We start from the raw sequence: 13,162 nt of genomic DNA, 5'->3' as shown, positions 1-13,162 counted from the left end.
GAATGGCTCCCTCTATCCTCTCACAACCCCTTTGCCTGAAAGAAGACCGATATTTAATCTCCACCGGGGCCTTTCGTGGTTGGGGAGGTGGAGGATAGAGTCCTCTCTGTCCATAGATCCACCCAGTGCGCTGCGTGATCAGTCATCCCAATTGCTGAGTATTCCACTCAACCACTCGTGTCATCAACGCCTTCACTAAAACAAAAAAGTCTGCCCATTTTGCCCTATTGGATATGTATTTTGACAGGAATAATTTACAGAACTACGTGAAAAGAATAGGTGAATGGGACTAACTCTTTTGCTGGTACGATGGGTCGAGTGGTTAAACGTCTTTATTTATATTATGATTATTAAATCTAGTGATCTCTGGGTCACTGTCCGTGTGGAGTTTGCACATTCTCCCCGTGTTTGCGTGGGTTTCACCCCCACAATCCAAAGATGTGCAGGCTAGGTGGATTGGCCACGCTAAATTGCCCCTGAATTGGAAAAAATGAATTGGGTACTCTTAAATTTATATCTCCTTGTGATGTTCATTACATTACAACAGTAACAACCCTTCGATAAGCATGTAATTGGCTGTAAAGCTCTTCCTGTGGTTGTGAAAGACGAGACAAAAACACAAGGTTGTTCTTTCTGTCTTCATTATAAGATAGCCAGGCATCCCCATTTGGTAATGTACCCGGGCTTTATTCTTTCCCTGTAGGTGTGAGATTTGCGAGGCCGTGTTCCATGTTGAGTGCAAGTCGAGGAGTGTTCCCTGCCCACGGTGCGTACACAGGGAGTTGCTGAAGAAGCCGCGGTCTTTCTGGAGAAAATTGGACTTGGATGACAACTTTGAGATTTGCAACGCATTTGAATTCTCCTGTCCAAACAGCTGATGTCGAGGTCAGATTTAGCTCGGTGTAGAATTCTCCAACTAATCTTTCATGGATGGAGTAATAAGGCTGGGTGCTCTCTGATCCCTGTGTACGGTAACACAATAGATTGAAAAGGAATATTTAGATGGTGACCATCAGCTGGGTACAGTGGGACAAGGTGTTGTAAAGAAACAAGCAAGGAGTGCAAGAGATCTTCCCCCATCAGATTATAACGTGCAATATTATAAATATATCCCTTGAATTTGCTGCCTTGTTTCCAACATCTCTCTCAGAAGTTGAAAACTCTTGAGTGAAATGAGGGTGGATTAGTTTCCAGAGAGTGCACATAATTCCCTTAACTTGGCACCCTCATTCAATGCTGGTGTGCAAAATGGTGGGGTTCCTAGTTTGGGATTAAGATGCACTGCTGGGCTGGGGCAGACAGAACATTGCATCTCATTTTTACCACACCCGATCATGGAAATATTTGATGTGGGCACTGAGTGCCAAAGAGAGGTAAAATATTCAATTTCCCATTGCCAGCATCCCTATCCTTGACACAAGGCTTAACCCAGAACAAAAGGAGCGTACATTCAAACTCCCCAGTGTTTTACTTGGGTTAATTTTCTTTCTACCCCCACAATGCTTCTGAAAAATATTAATTCAGCATTCAAGTTCTCTCACTTACGGACCACCAGTTGACCATTACTGGGGGAAATATATTGTAACAATGATTTTCCTCTGTGCGTTTAGAATAGATCAAATGTTCCATTAGTTTAACAGCTGCTTTCTTTTTGGCAACTTGTTTTATTCCAGTTATGTTTCTCTCCTTTCCATTCTCCCCCTCTCCAGCATATTGGCTTTGCCTCCAGATAAACACTGAGCCTTACAGCATCCCCAGGAAAAAAAATGTAAAAAGAGGGGGAAATCGGTTTTGGGGAGGTGAGTAAGGGGGTCGAAGTGAGCAATGGGAAGGAAGGAAGAAAGATTTTGAAAGGCAAAGAAAAGATTTTGGCCCCAAAAGGCCTGACCAGGGATAGGTGTTAAAATATTGCCCCAGTTTCTTTTAATAAGGCAGGATAGTTAACATAACGTGTTAATTTGAATTAATAAATAAAATGAGTGTGTGCATGATTACAAACGTTGGCCACCATTACTGCACCTGGAGTCCATGGGCAGAGTTTAGATCCACACAATCGACACTACAGAAGGTGAATCATAGGCCATGTGCACGGAGGGAAAACTGGGATATATTGTGCACCTGGAATGACAGTTGGTAAGCACCTGGTGAAAGATTTTTTGGGGAGGAGCGGAATTTTGAGGAAACCGAGAAACCAAATGGAAAAGATGTATTTTTCTCACTCCCTCACTCACTTTTGCAATTGAATTTTTTTGCACACAAGAGGCCCACTGAAGATATCAATTTGAAAAGTTAATTTTTAGTTGTGTTCAAAGTCGAGTTGTATTCGGTGCACAGTGAACGGGTTTTTAAAGGATCTTTTTGTTTTTAGCTCGCTGAGAGCGGAGCAGTTACTGCAAATCGGGGATCAGGTTCTGGATTCAGGTAACAGTAGGCATGACCTGCACCTGTCAAGATGCGGGTGCAGTCCCACCAACTGGCACATAGCACTATTTCTGCCTGGGTTTTGCAACCACTTAGTTTAGAGCATCACCCATGATCAATGTCCTTTTAAATAAGATTTCCTCGTAAAATAGCAAGCTGTCTGGGAGAGGATGTGACGATATCGCACTGAAACAGTAGCAGGTCACTGTGTGAACCCTTTCAACAGCATGTATCTGAGTTTGGGTTTTAGTCAAAAAGCACTTGTGTTAGTGTAGTCAAAAAGCACTCATGTTAGTGTGTAAGCGTAAATGGTGTGGTTTCACGTATCGGGGGAACGTCATATTTTGAAAGAGAGAAGCGAGCAGCATTGCTTCTCAAATAGTGAAAGGTGGAAGTGATTGCAAGCAAACGCTTGATGGAACAACTGGAAATGTAACTTTCTGTGCCATTTTGGTGCACTACATCGCGATACAGCACCTGTTGGGGGAACATTGCTCCTCATTGACCCGGCTGCTGTTACCTGTCTCCGCCCTAGGACACGGTCTCCTCCAGTCACTTGAAAAAAATTTGTGATGCCGTGACTCGCAATCTGTCTTGTCCTAGAGTGACAGAGTTACACCTCCAAACAACAGTTCTGCACCAAGGTGTCTACTGTAGATGTAGAGAAGATGAACTAGACACATGTGAATAACTATCTTTCATCTAATACTTGCTGCAATGGTTAAGCTCACAACTTGGGATCTGCTGCTTTTATAATATAATAATATATTTATGTATATACATCTTAACAGGAGCAATTATCCTGAGATTCATTTTTGTACAGTTAAAACCAATAAAGTTGATCTGAAAATAAAGGTATTTAATTCTAATGCACCAGTATTTTGTATGTTGTTGATTGTTCTGCGATGACCCAAGCAATGGGCCACACAAAGCAAAAAGATCCCAAAATCAATCCCTCGCCTGTGCTGCATTTTCTGATCCCTGCCACAGTGAGGTCGAGGGCCGAAGATAGGGCAGGATTCCATAAAGGAAAGATCATCGTTACCAAACGCAGCAAAAACTGTTTCCAGGGGTGGGGTGGTCAGGTCAGTAATCGGGGGAGGGGGTTCGTAATTAGGGGAGACATTGGGTGAGTTAGTAATCAGGCGAGATGTGGGAGGAGGGGGGGTTAATAATCAGGGGAGACGTAGGGGGGTTAGTAATCAGGGGAGACGTGGGGGGGGGTTAGTAATCAGGGGAGACGTGGGGGGGGGGGTTAGTAATCGGGGGGGACTGATTTAAGATGATTGATAAAAAGAAACAGGTTTGGGGGGGGGGGGGGGGGGGGGGGGGGGGGGGGGGGGGGGGGGGGGTAGTTTTTTATGAGTACCAAATTCTTTTTTTTCCAATTAAGGGGTAATTTAGCGAGGCCAATTCACCTACCCTGTGCATCTTTTTGGGTTGTGGGGGTGAGACCCAAGCAGACACGGAGAGAACGTGCAAATTCCACACAGACTGTGATCCGGGGCCGAGATCGAAGATGGGTCCTCGGTGCCGTGAGGCAGCAGTGCTAACCACTGTGCCACCACGCCGGCCACTACGTTTTATTTTTAAATACAGTAAGTTGTTCTGATCTGGAATGCAGTGTATTTCATAATCCTAGAACAACCCAGACCATTCTGCAGCCAGTGAAGTACTTTTATTTTAAGCTGTTGAAATGTAGGAACCATGGTGGGCAATTAGTGCACAGCTGGCTCTCACAAACAGCAAAGTGCTATTTTTTTCATTAATTAGTGTCATCTCCTTCCCAGAAGGTCGCCTTCCATGTATTTCTTCTGCTGCCCTTCGACATTGCACAAAAGTCCAGACCGTGCAAAGTCGGAGTGTCCAGATCACCAACAACCTGTTCTGGTACCCCTATGCCGACACTATAGCCCACCAACGACTCTACTTTATCAGAAGACTAATGAAATTTGGCATGTCAGCCTCACCAACTTCTACAGATTCTACAGATGCACCATAGAAAGCATTCTTTCTGGTTGTATCACAGCTTGGTATGGATCCTGCTCTTCCCAAGACTGGAGGAAATTACAAAAGGTTATGAATGTAGCCCAATCCATCACGCAAACTAGCCTCCCATCCATCAACTCTGTCTACAATTCCCGCTGCCTCGGAAAGGCAGCTAGCATAATTAAGCACCCCACGCACCCTGGACATACTCTCTTCCACCTTCTTCTGTCAGGAAAAAGATACCAAAGTTTGAGGTCACGTACCAACCGACTCAAGAACAACTTCTTCCCTGATGCCATCAGACTTTTGAATGGACCTACCTCGTATTAAGTTGATAATTTCTCCCCCCCGACCAGGCTGATCACCTGGAACGTCAAGGGACTGAATGGGCCGGTTAAGAGGGCGTGGGTGTTCACGCACTTGCGGGCTCTGAGGGCGGATGTAATTATGTTGCAGGAGACACATCTGAAAGTGTCTGACCAGACCAGGCTAAGGAAGGGCTGGATTAGCCAGGTCTTCCACTCGGACTTGGACTCGAAGTCCAGGGGGGGTGACAATCATGATCAACAAACGGGTGCAATTTGAGGCGGAGGGCATAGCTGCAGACAGGGGGGGCAGATACCTGATGGTACGGGGCAGACTGGAGGGGAGAAGAGTGGTGCTGGTGAATATATATGCCCCGAACTGGGATGACGTGGACTTCATTAAAAGAGTGCTGGGGAAGATCCCGGACCTGGATTCTCGCAGGCTAATAATGGGGGGGGACTTTAACATGGTCCTTGACCCGGCTTTCGATCGGTCGTGTCCCAGAACGGGTAGACTCCCAGCAATGGCAAGGGAGCTGAAAGGATTTATGGAGCAAATGGGGGCAGTGGACCCCTGGAGAGATAGACAGCCGACAGGAAGGGGCTACTCGTTTTACTCGCACGTCCATAAAGTATATTCTAGGATAGATTTCTTCGTACTAAGCAGGGACTGTATAGGGGAGGTAAAGAACACGGAATACTCGGCAATTACTATCTCAGATCATGCCCCGCACTGGGTAGACCTGCAGATCGGGGGAGCGAGCTACCAACACCCGCAATGGAGGCTAGACGTGGGACTGCTGTCGGAGGAGGGGATCTGTGAGAGGCTTCGGAGGTGTATGCAAAATTACTTGCAGGTTAATGACATGGGGGAGGTCTCAGCAGCGACCCTGTGGGAGGTGCTAAAGGCAGTAGTGCAGGGGGAGCTGATTTCAATTGGGGCCCACAGAGCCAAGGCAGATAGGGCAGAGATGGATGGATTGGTCAGGGAAATGGGTCGGATAGATGAAGAGCACGCGGAGTCCCCGGGGGAAGTTTTACTCCGGGAGAGGCAGAGACTACAGGCGGAACTGGGGGCACTATCCACGAGTAGGGCCGTGGAACAGCTTAGGAAGGCGAGGGGAGCGGTGTACGAGCATGGGGGAAAGGCTAGCAGACTGTTAGCGCAGCAACTCAGGAGGAGGGAGGCGGCCAGGGAAATAGGTAGAGTGAGGGATGGGGAGGGGAGCAAAGTGGAGGACCCGGCAGGACTGAATAAGGAATTCCGGGACTTCTATCGCAAGCTGTATACTTCGGAGCCGCCGGAAGAACCGGAGGAGATGAAAAGGTTTCTGGACACCTTCCCAACAGTAGGAGGGGGGCGAGTGGATGAGCTGGGGGCCCCGATTAGAGTGGAGGAGGTATTGGGGGGCCTAAAGGCCATGCAATTGGGGAAAGCCCCGGGGCCGGATAGATACCCAGTAGAGTTCTATACGAAGTTTTCTGAGCTGGTGGGTCCGGTCTTGGCGAGGGTTTTCAATGAGGCAATGGACAGAGGGACCCTGCCGCCGACAATGTCGCAAGCCACTATATCACTGATATTGAAGCGGGGTAAAGACCCGGAGGCGTGCGGGTCCTACAGGCCAATCTCCCCGATTAATGTTGATGCCAAGCTCCTGGCAAAGGTACTGGCGGTTAGAATGGAGGACTGTGTACCGGAGGTGATTGGGGAGTACCAAACTGGGTTCGTGAAAGGTAGGCAGCTGGCGGCCAACCTGAGAAGATTACTTAATGTGATAATGATGCCCCCGGCGGGTAGGGAGGTGGAGGTAGTTGTGGCAATGGACGCCGAGAAGGCCTTTGACCGGGTGGAGTGGGACTATCTATGGGAGGTGCTCGGACGGTTTGGGGTCGGGGAGGGATTGGTGGATTGGATCAAATTATTATATCAGGCCCCGAGGGCCAGCGTCAGGACTAACAGAGAAGTGTTGGAGTATTTTAGGTTGTACCGAGGGACCAGACAGGGCTGCCCGCTCTCCCCGCTGCTGTTTGCGCTGGCCATAAAGCCGCTGGCGATTGCGCTGAGAGCCGCAGAGGGATGGAAGGGAATGGTGAGGGGCGGGGTAGAACATAGGGTCTCTCTTTACACAGACGACCTGCTCCTGTACGTGTCGGACCCAGTGGCCGGGATGGGAAGTATACTGGGAATGCTGAGGAGGTTCGGCCAGTTCTCAGGATACAAAATAAATATGGCCAAGAGTGAAATGTTTGTGGTACAGGCAAGCGGCCAGGAGAACAGATTGAGAGGGCTACCGTTTAGGCTGGTTGAGGAGAATTTCCGGTATTTGGGAATCCAGGTGGCACGAGACTGGGGCAGGCTGCACAAGTTAAATTTGGCCAGGGTGGTGGAGCAAATGAAGGGAGAGTTTCGGAGATGGGATGAACTCCCGCTGTCGCTGGCAGGGAGGGTGCAGACTGTAAAGATGACAATCCTCCCTAGATTTCTGTTTATTTTTCAGTGCCTCCCGATCTTTATCCCACAGTCCTTCTTCAAAAGAGTTAACAGGATGATCATGAGCTTTGTCTGGGCGGGAAAGTCTCCGCGGGTGAAGAAGGCGATGTTGGAGAGGAACCGCAGCGAGGGAGGGCTGGCTTTGCCGAGTCTGATTAATTATTACTGGGCGGCCAACATCGCTATGATAAGGGAGTGGATGGTGGGTACGGGGTCTATTTGGGAGCGGTTGGAGGCGGCTTCGTGCAGGGGCTCCAGCTTGGCAGCCCTGGTCACGGCTCCTCTACCGCTGCTGCCGGCCAAGTACACCACCAGCACGGTAGTGGTGGCGACTCTGCGGATATGGGGCCAGTGGAGGAGGCATGTAGGGGAGATGGGGGCGTATGTCTGGGCGCCAATCTGCGACAACCATCGGTTTTCCCCCGGGAGTATGGATGGGGGGTTCCGAGTATGGCGAGGGGTGGGAAGCGTGGGTGATATGTTCCTGAAAGGGAGCTTTGCGAGTTTGAGGAGCTTGGAGGAGAAATTTGGGTTGGTAAGGGGAAATTATTTTAGGTACCTACAGTTGTGGGACTTTGTTCGTAGACAGGTCCCATCTTTCCCACGCCTCCCACCAATGGGGATCCTAGACAGAATAGTGTCTAGGGGGGAAGAAGGGGAGGGTAGAGTCTTGGGTATTTATAAGGTGCTCATGAGGGAGGAAGGGTCCCAGACAGAGGAACTGAAACTTAAATGGGAGGAGGAGCTAGGCGGGGAAATGGAGGACGGGCTGTGGGCAGAGGCCCTGAGTAGGGTAAATTCGACCACGACATGTGCTAGGCTCGGGCTGATTCAATTTAAGGTCGTTCACCGGGTCCATATGACGGTGGCTCGGATGAGCAAATTCTTTGGAATAGAGAACAAATGCGCTAGGTGCGCGGGAGGACCAGCGAACCACGTTCACATGTTTTGGGCATGCCCTAAGCTGAGGGGGTACTGGGAGGGATTTGCGGGGATCATGTCCCGGGTGCTAAAAACAAAGGTGGTGATGAGTCCAGGGGTGGCAATTTTTGGGGTTTCGGTGGACCCGGGAGTCCAGGGGGAGAAAGAGGCCGATGTTTTGGCCTTTGCTTCCCTGATAGCCCGGCGACGAATACTATTGGCATGGAGGGACTCAAAGCCCCCGAAGACTGAGTTGTGGCTTGCGGACATGTCGAGTTTCCTGGGTATGGAAAAAATTAAGTTCGCCTTGAGGGGATCTGTACAGGGGTTCGCCCGGAGGTGGCAACCATTTATTGACTTCTTTGCGGGAGAGTGAGCGTCAGCAGGGGGTGGGGAGGGGGGGGGGGGGGGGGGGGGGGGGGGGGGGGGGGGGTGGGGGGGGGGTAGGTAGAGTAGAGTAGGAGGGAAAAAATGGCGGGTAGTACCGGTGGGAGAGGAGCGGGCTTGTGCGGTATGTTACGATTGAAGTATTGAAAGTACATGGATGTTTGCACATTTTTGCCTTTTTTTGCTTTCTTTCTGTTGATGTTTGTAACTGTTTACAAAGCCAAAAACTACCTCAATAAAATTGTTTATTAAAAAAAAAGTTGATCTTTTCTCTACACCTTGATATAACTGTAACATTATATTCTGCAGTCTCTCCTTCCTTCCCTATGGTACGGTATGCATTGTTTGTACATCATGCAAGAAACAATACTTTTCACTGTATACTAATACATGTGACAATAATCAATCAAAAAAAAGAATGCTCCTTACCAGGTAATCTTTTCGCTAAATATTCGGCAGGAGGTGAGGAGACTGTGACATCAAGGCAGCATTTGACTGAGTGTGGCATCAAAGACCCTAGCAAGATCAAGATTGTTGTGGTTGTTGGAGGCAACAGGACATCACCACTGAAGTTCCTCAGGGTCGTATCCTAGGCCCAACTATCTTCAACTGTTACATCAATGATCGATCTTGCGCCATAAGGTTCAGCAGCATTTGCACTAATTGAGATGCTGCAGCACTCCCAGACCATATACAGCAAGACCTGGATCACATTTGGTTCTGGTCTGTTAGTGGGAAAAAGCATTCATTCCATGCAAGTGCCAGGTACTGACCATCTCCAAAGAGAGAATCGAACAATGTCCCCCATGATGGGTGGAGCAGTGGTTAGCACAGCTGCCTCACGCCGCTGAGGTCCCGGGTTCGATCCCAACCCCGGGTCACTGTGTGGAGTTTGCACATTCTCCCCATGTTTGCGTGGGTCTCGCCCCCACAAACCCAAAGATGTGCAGGCTAGATGGATTGGCCACGCTAAATTGCCCCTTATTTCGAAAAGAAAATAATTGGGTACTCTGTGTGCCCATGACATTCAACAGCATTACCATTGGTGAATCCCCATTACCAACATCTTGGTGGTGGGGACAGGTCAAAGTTACCATTGACCAGAAACTGAACTGGTTCAGCCGTATAAATGCTGTAGTTACAAGAGCAGGTCAGAGTATTGGGGAAGTACCTGATCTGGACTTGCATCGGCTGATTATGGGGAACTTTAATATGGTTATAGACCCACGGCTGGATCGGTCGAGCCCGAGGACAGGGAGGGTGTTGGCAGCAGCGGAGGAGCTAGAGGGGTTTATGGAACACATGGGAGGGGTGGAGCCGTGGAGGTTTGGAAAGCTGAGAATGAAAGAGTACTCATTCTTTTCCCATGTGCACAAAGTACTCCTGAATTGACTTTTTTGTTATGGAGAGGACGTTGCTGGCGGGAGTGGTGGACGTTTGAGTACTCGCCAATTGTCGTGTCGGATCATGCCCCGCACAGGGTGGCAGCGCCCGCACTGGAGGTTAGATGTAGGGTTGTTAGCAGAGGAAGAGGTGTGTGTGTGGGTGAGGGAGGCCATTCGGAGGTATGTGGAAATAAACGATACGGGGGAGGTTTCAGCAGCTATGGTATGGGAGTCGCTGAAGGCAGTGGTGAGGGGGGAGTTTATATCAATACGGGTACATAGAGAGAAGGCGGAGCGGGCGGAGTTGGATAGGTTAGCGGAGGAGGTTCTCCAGGTGGACAGGAGGTATTCGGAGGCCCCGTGGTTGCTGAAGAAGCGGCAGGAACTGCAGATGGAATTTGTGTTGCTATCGACAGGGAAGGCGATGGGGCAGTTAAGAAAGGCAAGGGGGGCGGTGTACAAATATGGGGAGAAGGCTGGTAGGATGCTAGTACATCAGTTAAGGAAACGGGAGACGCCGAGGGAGATTGGGAAAGTGAAGGACAGAAGGGGAAATACGATCTTTGATCTGGCGGGGGTGAATGGGCTGTCCAGGGACTTTTATTGCAGGCTATATGAGTTGGAACCCCCAGCCGGGGTGGAGGGGATGAGGTGTTTTTTTGGAGGGATTGGAGTTTCCGAGGGTGGAAGAAGAGCTAGTGGAGGGTCTAGGGGCCCCGAGTGGGCTGGTTAAAACGTTGGAGGCGATGCAGTCGGGCAAAGCCTTGGGGCCGGACGGGTACCCAGTGGAGTTCTATAAAAAGTTTTCAATAGTGCTGGGGTCCCTGCTGATAAGGGCGTTTAATGAGGCTAGAGAGTGAGGGGTGCTCACCCCGACGCTGTCACAGGTCTTGATTTCTCTCATCCTGAAGAGGGAAAAGGACCCGGAGCAATGCAGATTGTACAGGTCAATCTCCCTTGTAAATGTTGATGCCAAGATCTTGGCCTCGAGAATAGAGGACTGTGTGCCAGGGGTGATAGGGGAGGACCAAATGTGGTTTGTGAAGGGGAGGCATTTGGCGGCTAACATTAGAAGGCTGTTAAATGTGATAATGATGCTCTCCGAGGGAAGGGAAGTGGAGGTGGTGGTCGCCATGGATGCGGAGAAGGCCTTTGATCGGGTGGAGTGGGAGTATCTGTAGGGGGTCCTGGGGCGGTTTGGGTTTGGACTGGGTCCGGTTGTTATACCAGCCACTGGTGGCAAGTGTGCGGACGAACCAAGTGAGCTTGGATTATTTAAGCGTGGGACGAGGCAGGGATGTCCACTCTCCCCACTATTGTTTGCCTTGGCCATGGAGCCACTGGCGATGGAATTAAGAGCTTCGAAGGACTTGCAGGGGATAGACCGGGGAGGGGGGTGGAGTACCAGGTCTCGCTATACGTGGATGACCTGCTTTTGTATATTTCTGACCCGCTGGGGGTGATTGGAGAGATTATGGGGATCCTACGGGAATTCAGCTGGTTTTCGGGGTATAAATTGAATATGGGTAAAAGCGAGGTCTTTCCTATTCAAACAAGAGGACAGGAGAGGAGATTGGGGGACATACCGTTCAAGGTGGTGGGAGGGAGCTTTCGGTATTTGGGCATCCAGGTGGCGAGGGAGTGGGAACAGCTACACCAGCTGAATTTGGCTTGGTTAGTGGAGCAGGCAAAGGGGGACTTCAGAAGGTGGGATATGCTGCCATTGTCACTGGCGGGATGGGTGCAGACGGTAAAGATGACGGTTCTCACGAGGTTTTTGTTTGTACTTCTGTGTTTGCCTACTTTTATTCCCAAGGCTTTCTTTAAGAGGATGAATGCGGTGATCTCTGGGTTTGTGTGAGCGGGTAAAGCCCCACGGGTAAAGAAGGTGCTGCTGGAGCAGGGTCGAGGGGAGGGGTGGCTGGACCTACTGAATTTCAGAAACTACCACTGGGTGGCGAACATAGCAATGGTCAGGAAGCGGGTAGAGGGGGAGCGGTCGGTGTGAGAGAGGGTGGAGGCGGCCTCATGAAGGGGCACACGTTTAGGTGTTAACGGCACCTCTACTGTTCTCGCCGGCTCGGTACTCCACAAGCCCAGTAGTAGTGGCTGCCCTGAAGGTGTGGGGGACAATGGTGGAAGCACATGGGAGTGGAGGAGGCTTCGGTATGGGCACCAATTTGTGGCAACCACCGGTTTACATGGGGTGGGGGGGTGGGGTTTCGGGGGTGGCAGCGAGCTGTGATCGAGCGGTTTGGGGACTTGTTTATCGATGGGGGCTTTCTGGATTTGGAGGAGATGTTTGAGCTGCCCGGTGGGAATGGGTTCCGATATCTGCAGGTGAGGGACTTTGTGCGGAGGCGGGTCTCGACTTTTCCGCATCTACCACCCCAGGGGGGTACAAGACAAGGTAGTGTCGTAAATGGGAGTCAGATGGGGGAAGGTATCGGAGATTTATAAGGAGCTGATGGAATCTGAGGGAGCCCCGATAGGGGAGGTGAAGCGAAAGTGGGAGGACGAACTGTGTAGGGAATTAGAGTCAGGGTTGTGGGAGGATGCCCTGAGTAGAGTCAACCCGTCCTCGCCGTGTGCCAGGCTTAGCCTGATCCAATTCAAGGTGATCCACAGGATGCATATGACTGTAGCCCGAATGAGCAGGTTCTTTGAAGGGTTGGAGGACCGTGTGTGCAGGTGGGCCCGCAAATCATGTTCATATGTTTTGAGCATGTCTGAGGCTTATGGGATTTTGGCAGGGATTTGCTGATATTATATCAACGGTATTGAAGGTACACGTGGTTCCGAGTCCAGAGGTGGTGATTTTTGGTGTGTCAGATGACCCAAGTGTCCAGGGGGCGAGAGAGGCTGATGTTTTGGCCTTTGCCTCTCTGGTATCCCGGAGATGGATCTTATTGACATGGAGAGACCCGGAACCCCGAAATTGGAGGTATGGGTTTGCCACATGGCCGGGTTTCTCAGGTGTGAGAAGATCAAGTTCCCCCTGAGAGGATCAATGCTCGGGTTCGCCCGGAGATGGCAGCCATTTATCGACGTCTTTGGGGAAAATTAAACTGTCAGCAGGCGGGGGAAGGGTCAAAGGAATGAGGGAGGCGGGGGGGGGGGGGGGGCGGGGGGAGGGTGGTTGATGGGGGAAATAGTAGGAAAGGGGGATTGAGGAATTGTGTAAGTAAGCCATGTTAGCTGGGTTTGGTTGTTGGTTGGGTGGGTAGTATTTGTGTTGTTTTTCCTCTTGAAAATTGTTAAAA

The 13,162-nt window shown here is 50.2% G+C and overlaps 1 protein-coding gene across 1 annotated transcript in view; it reads left to right on the top strand.

Moving 5' to 3' along the window:
- The window catches only part of plekhm3 (pleckstrin homology domain containing, family M, member 3), an 82,427-nt gene extending 79,135 nt beyond the window's left edge, over window positions 1–3,292 (top strand). The window contains exon 9 of the mRNA XM_038790265.1: window positions 704–3,292. Within this exon, the coding sequence (XP_038646193.1) occupies window positions 704–878 (175 nt within the window). The 3' untranslated portion in view covers window positions 879–3,292. The remainder of the gene's footprint in view (window positions 1–703) is intronic.
- Window positions 3,293–13,162: the final 9,870 nt, after the last annotated feature.

Source organism: Scyliorhinus canicula, chromosome 2 (genome assembly GCF_902713615.1).
Source record: "Scyliorhinus canicula chromosome 2, sScyCan1.1, whole genome shotgun sequence".
Classification (NCBI taxonomy): Eukaryota; Metazoa; Chordata; class Chondrichthyes; order Carcharhiniformes; family Scyliorhinidae; genus Scyliorhinus; species Scyliorhinus canicula.
This window is presented reverse-complemented; position numbering and strand designations above follow the sequence as displayed.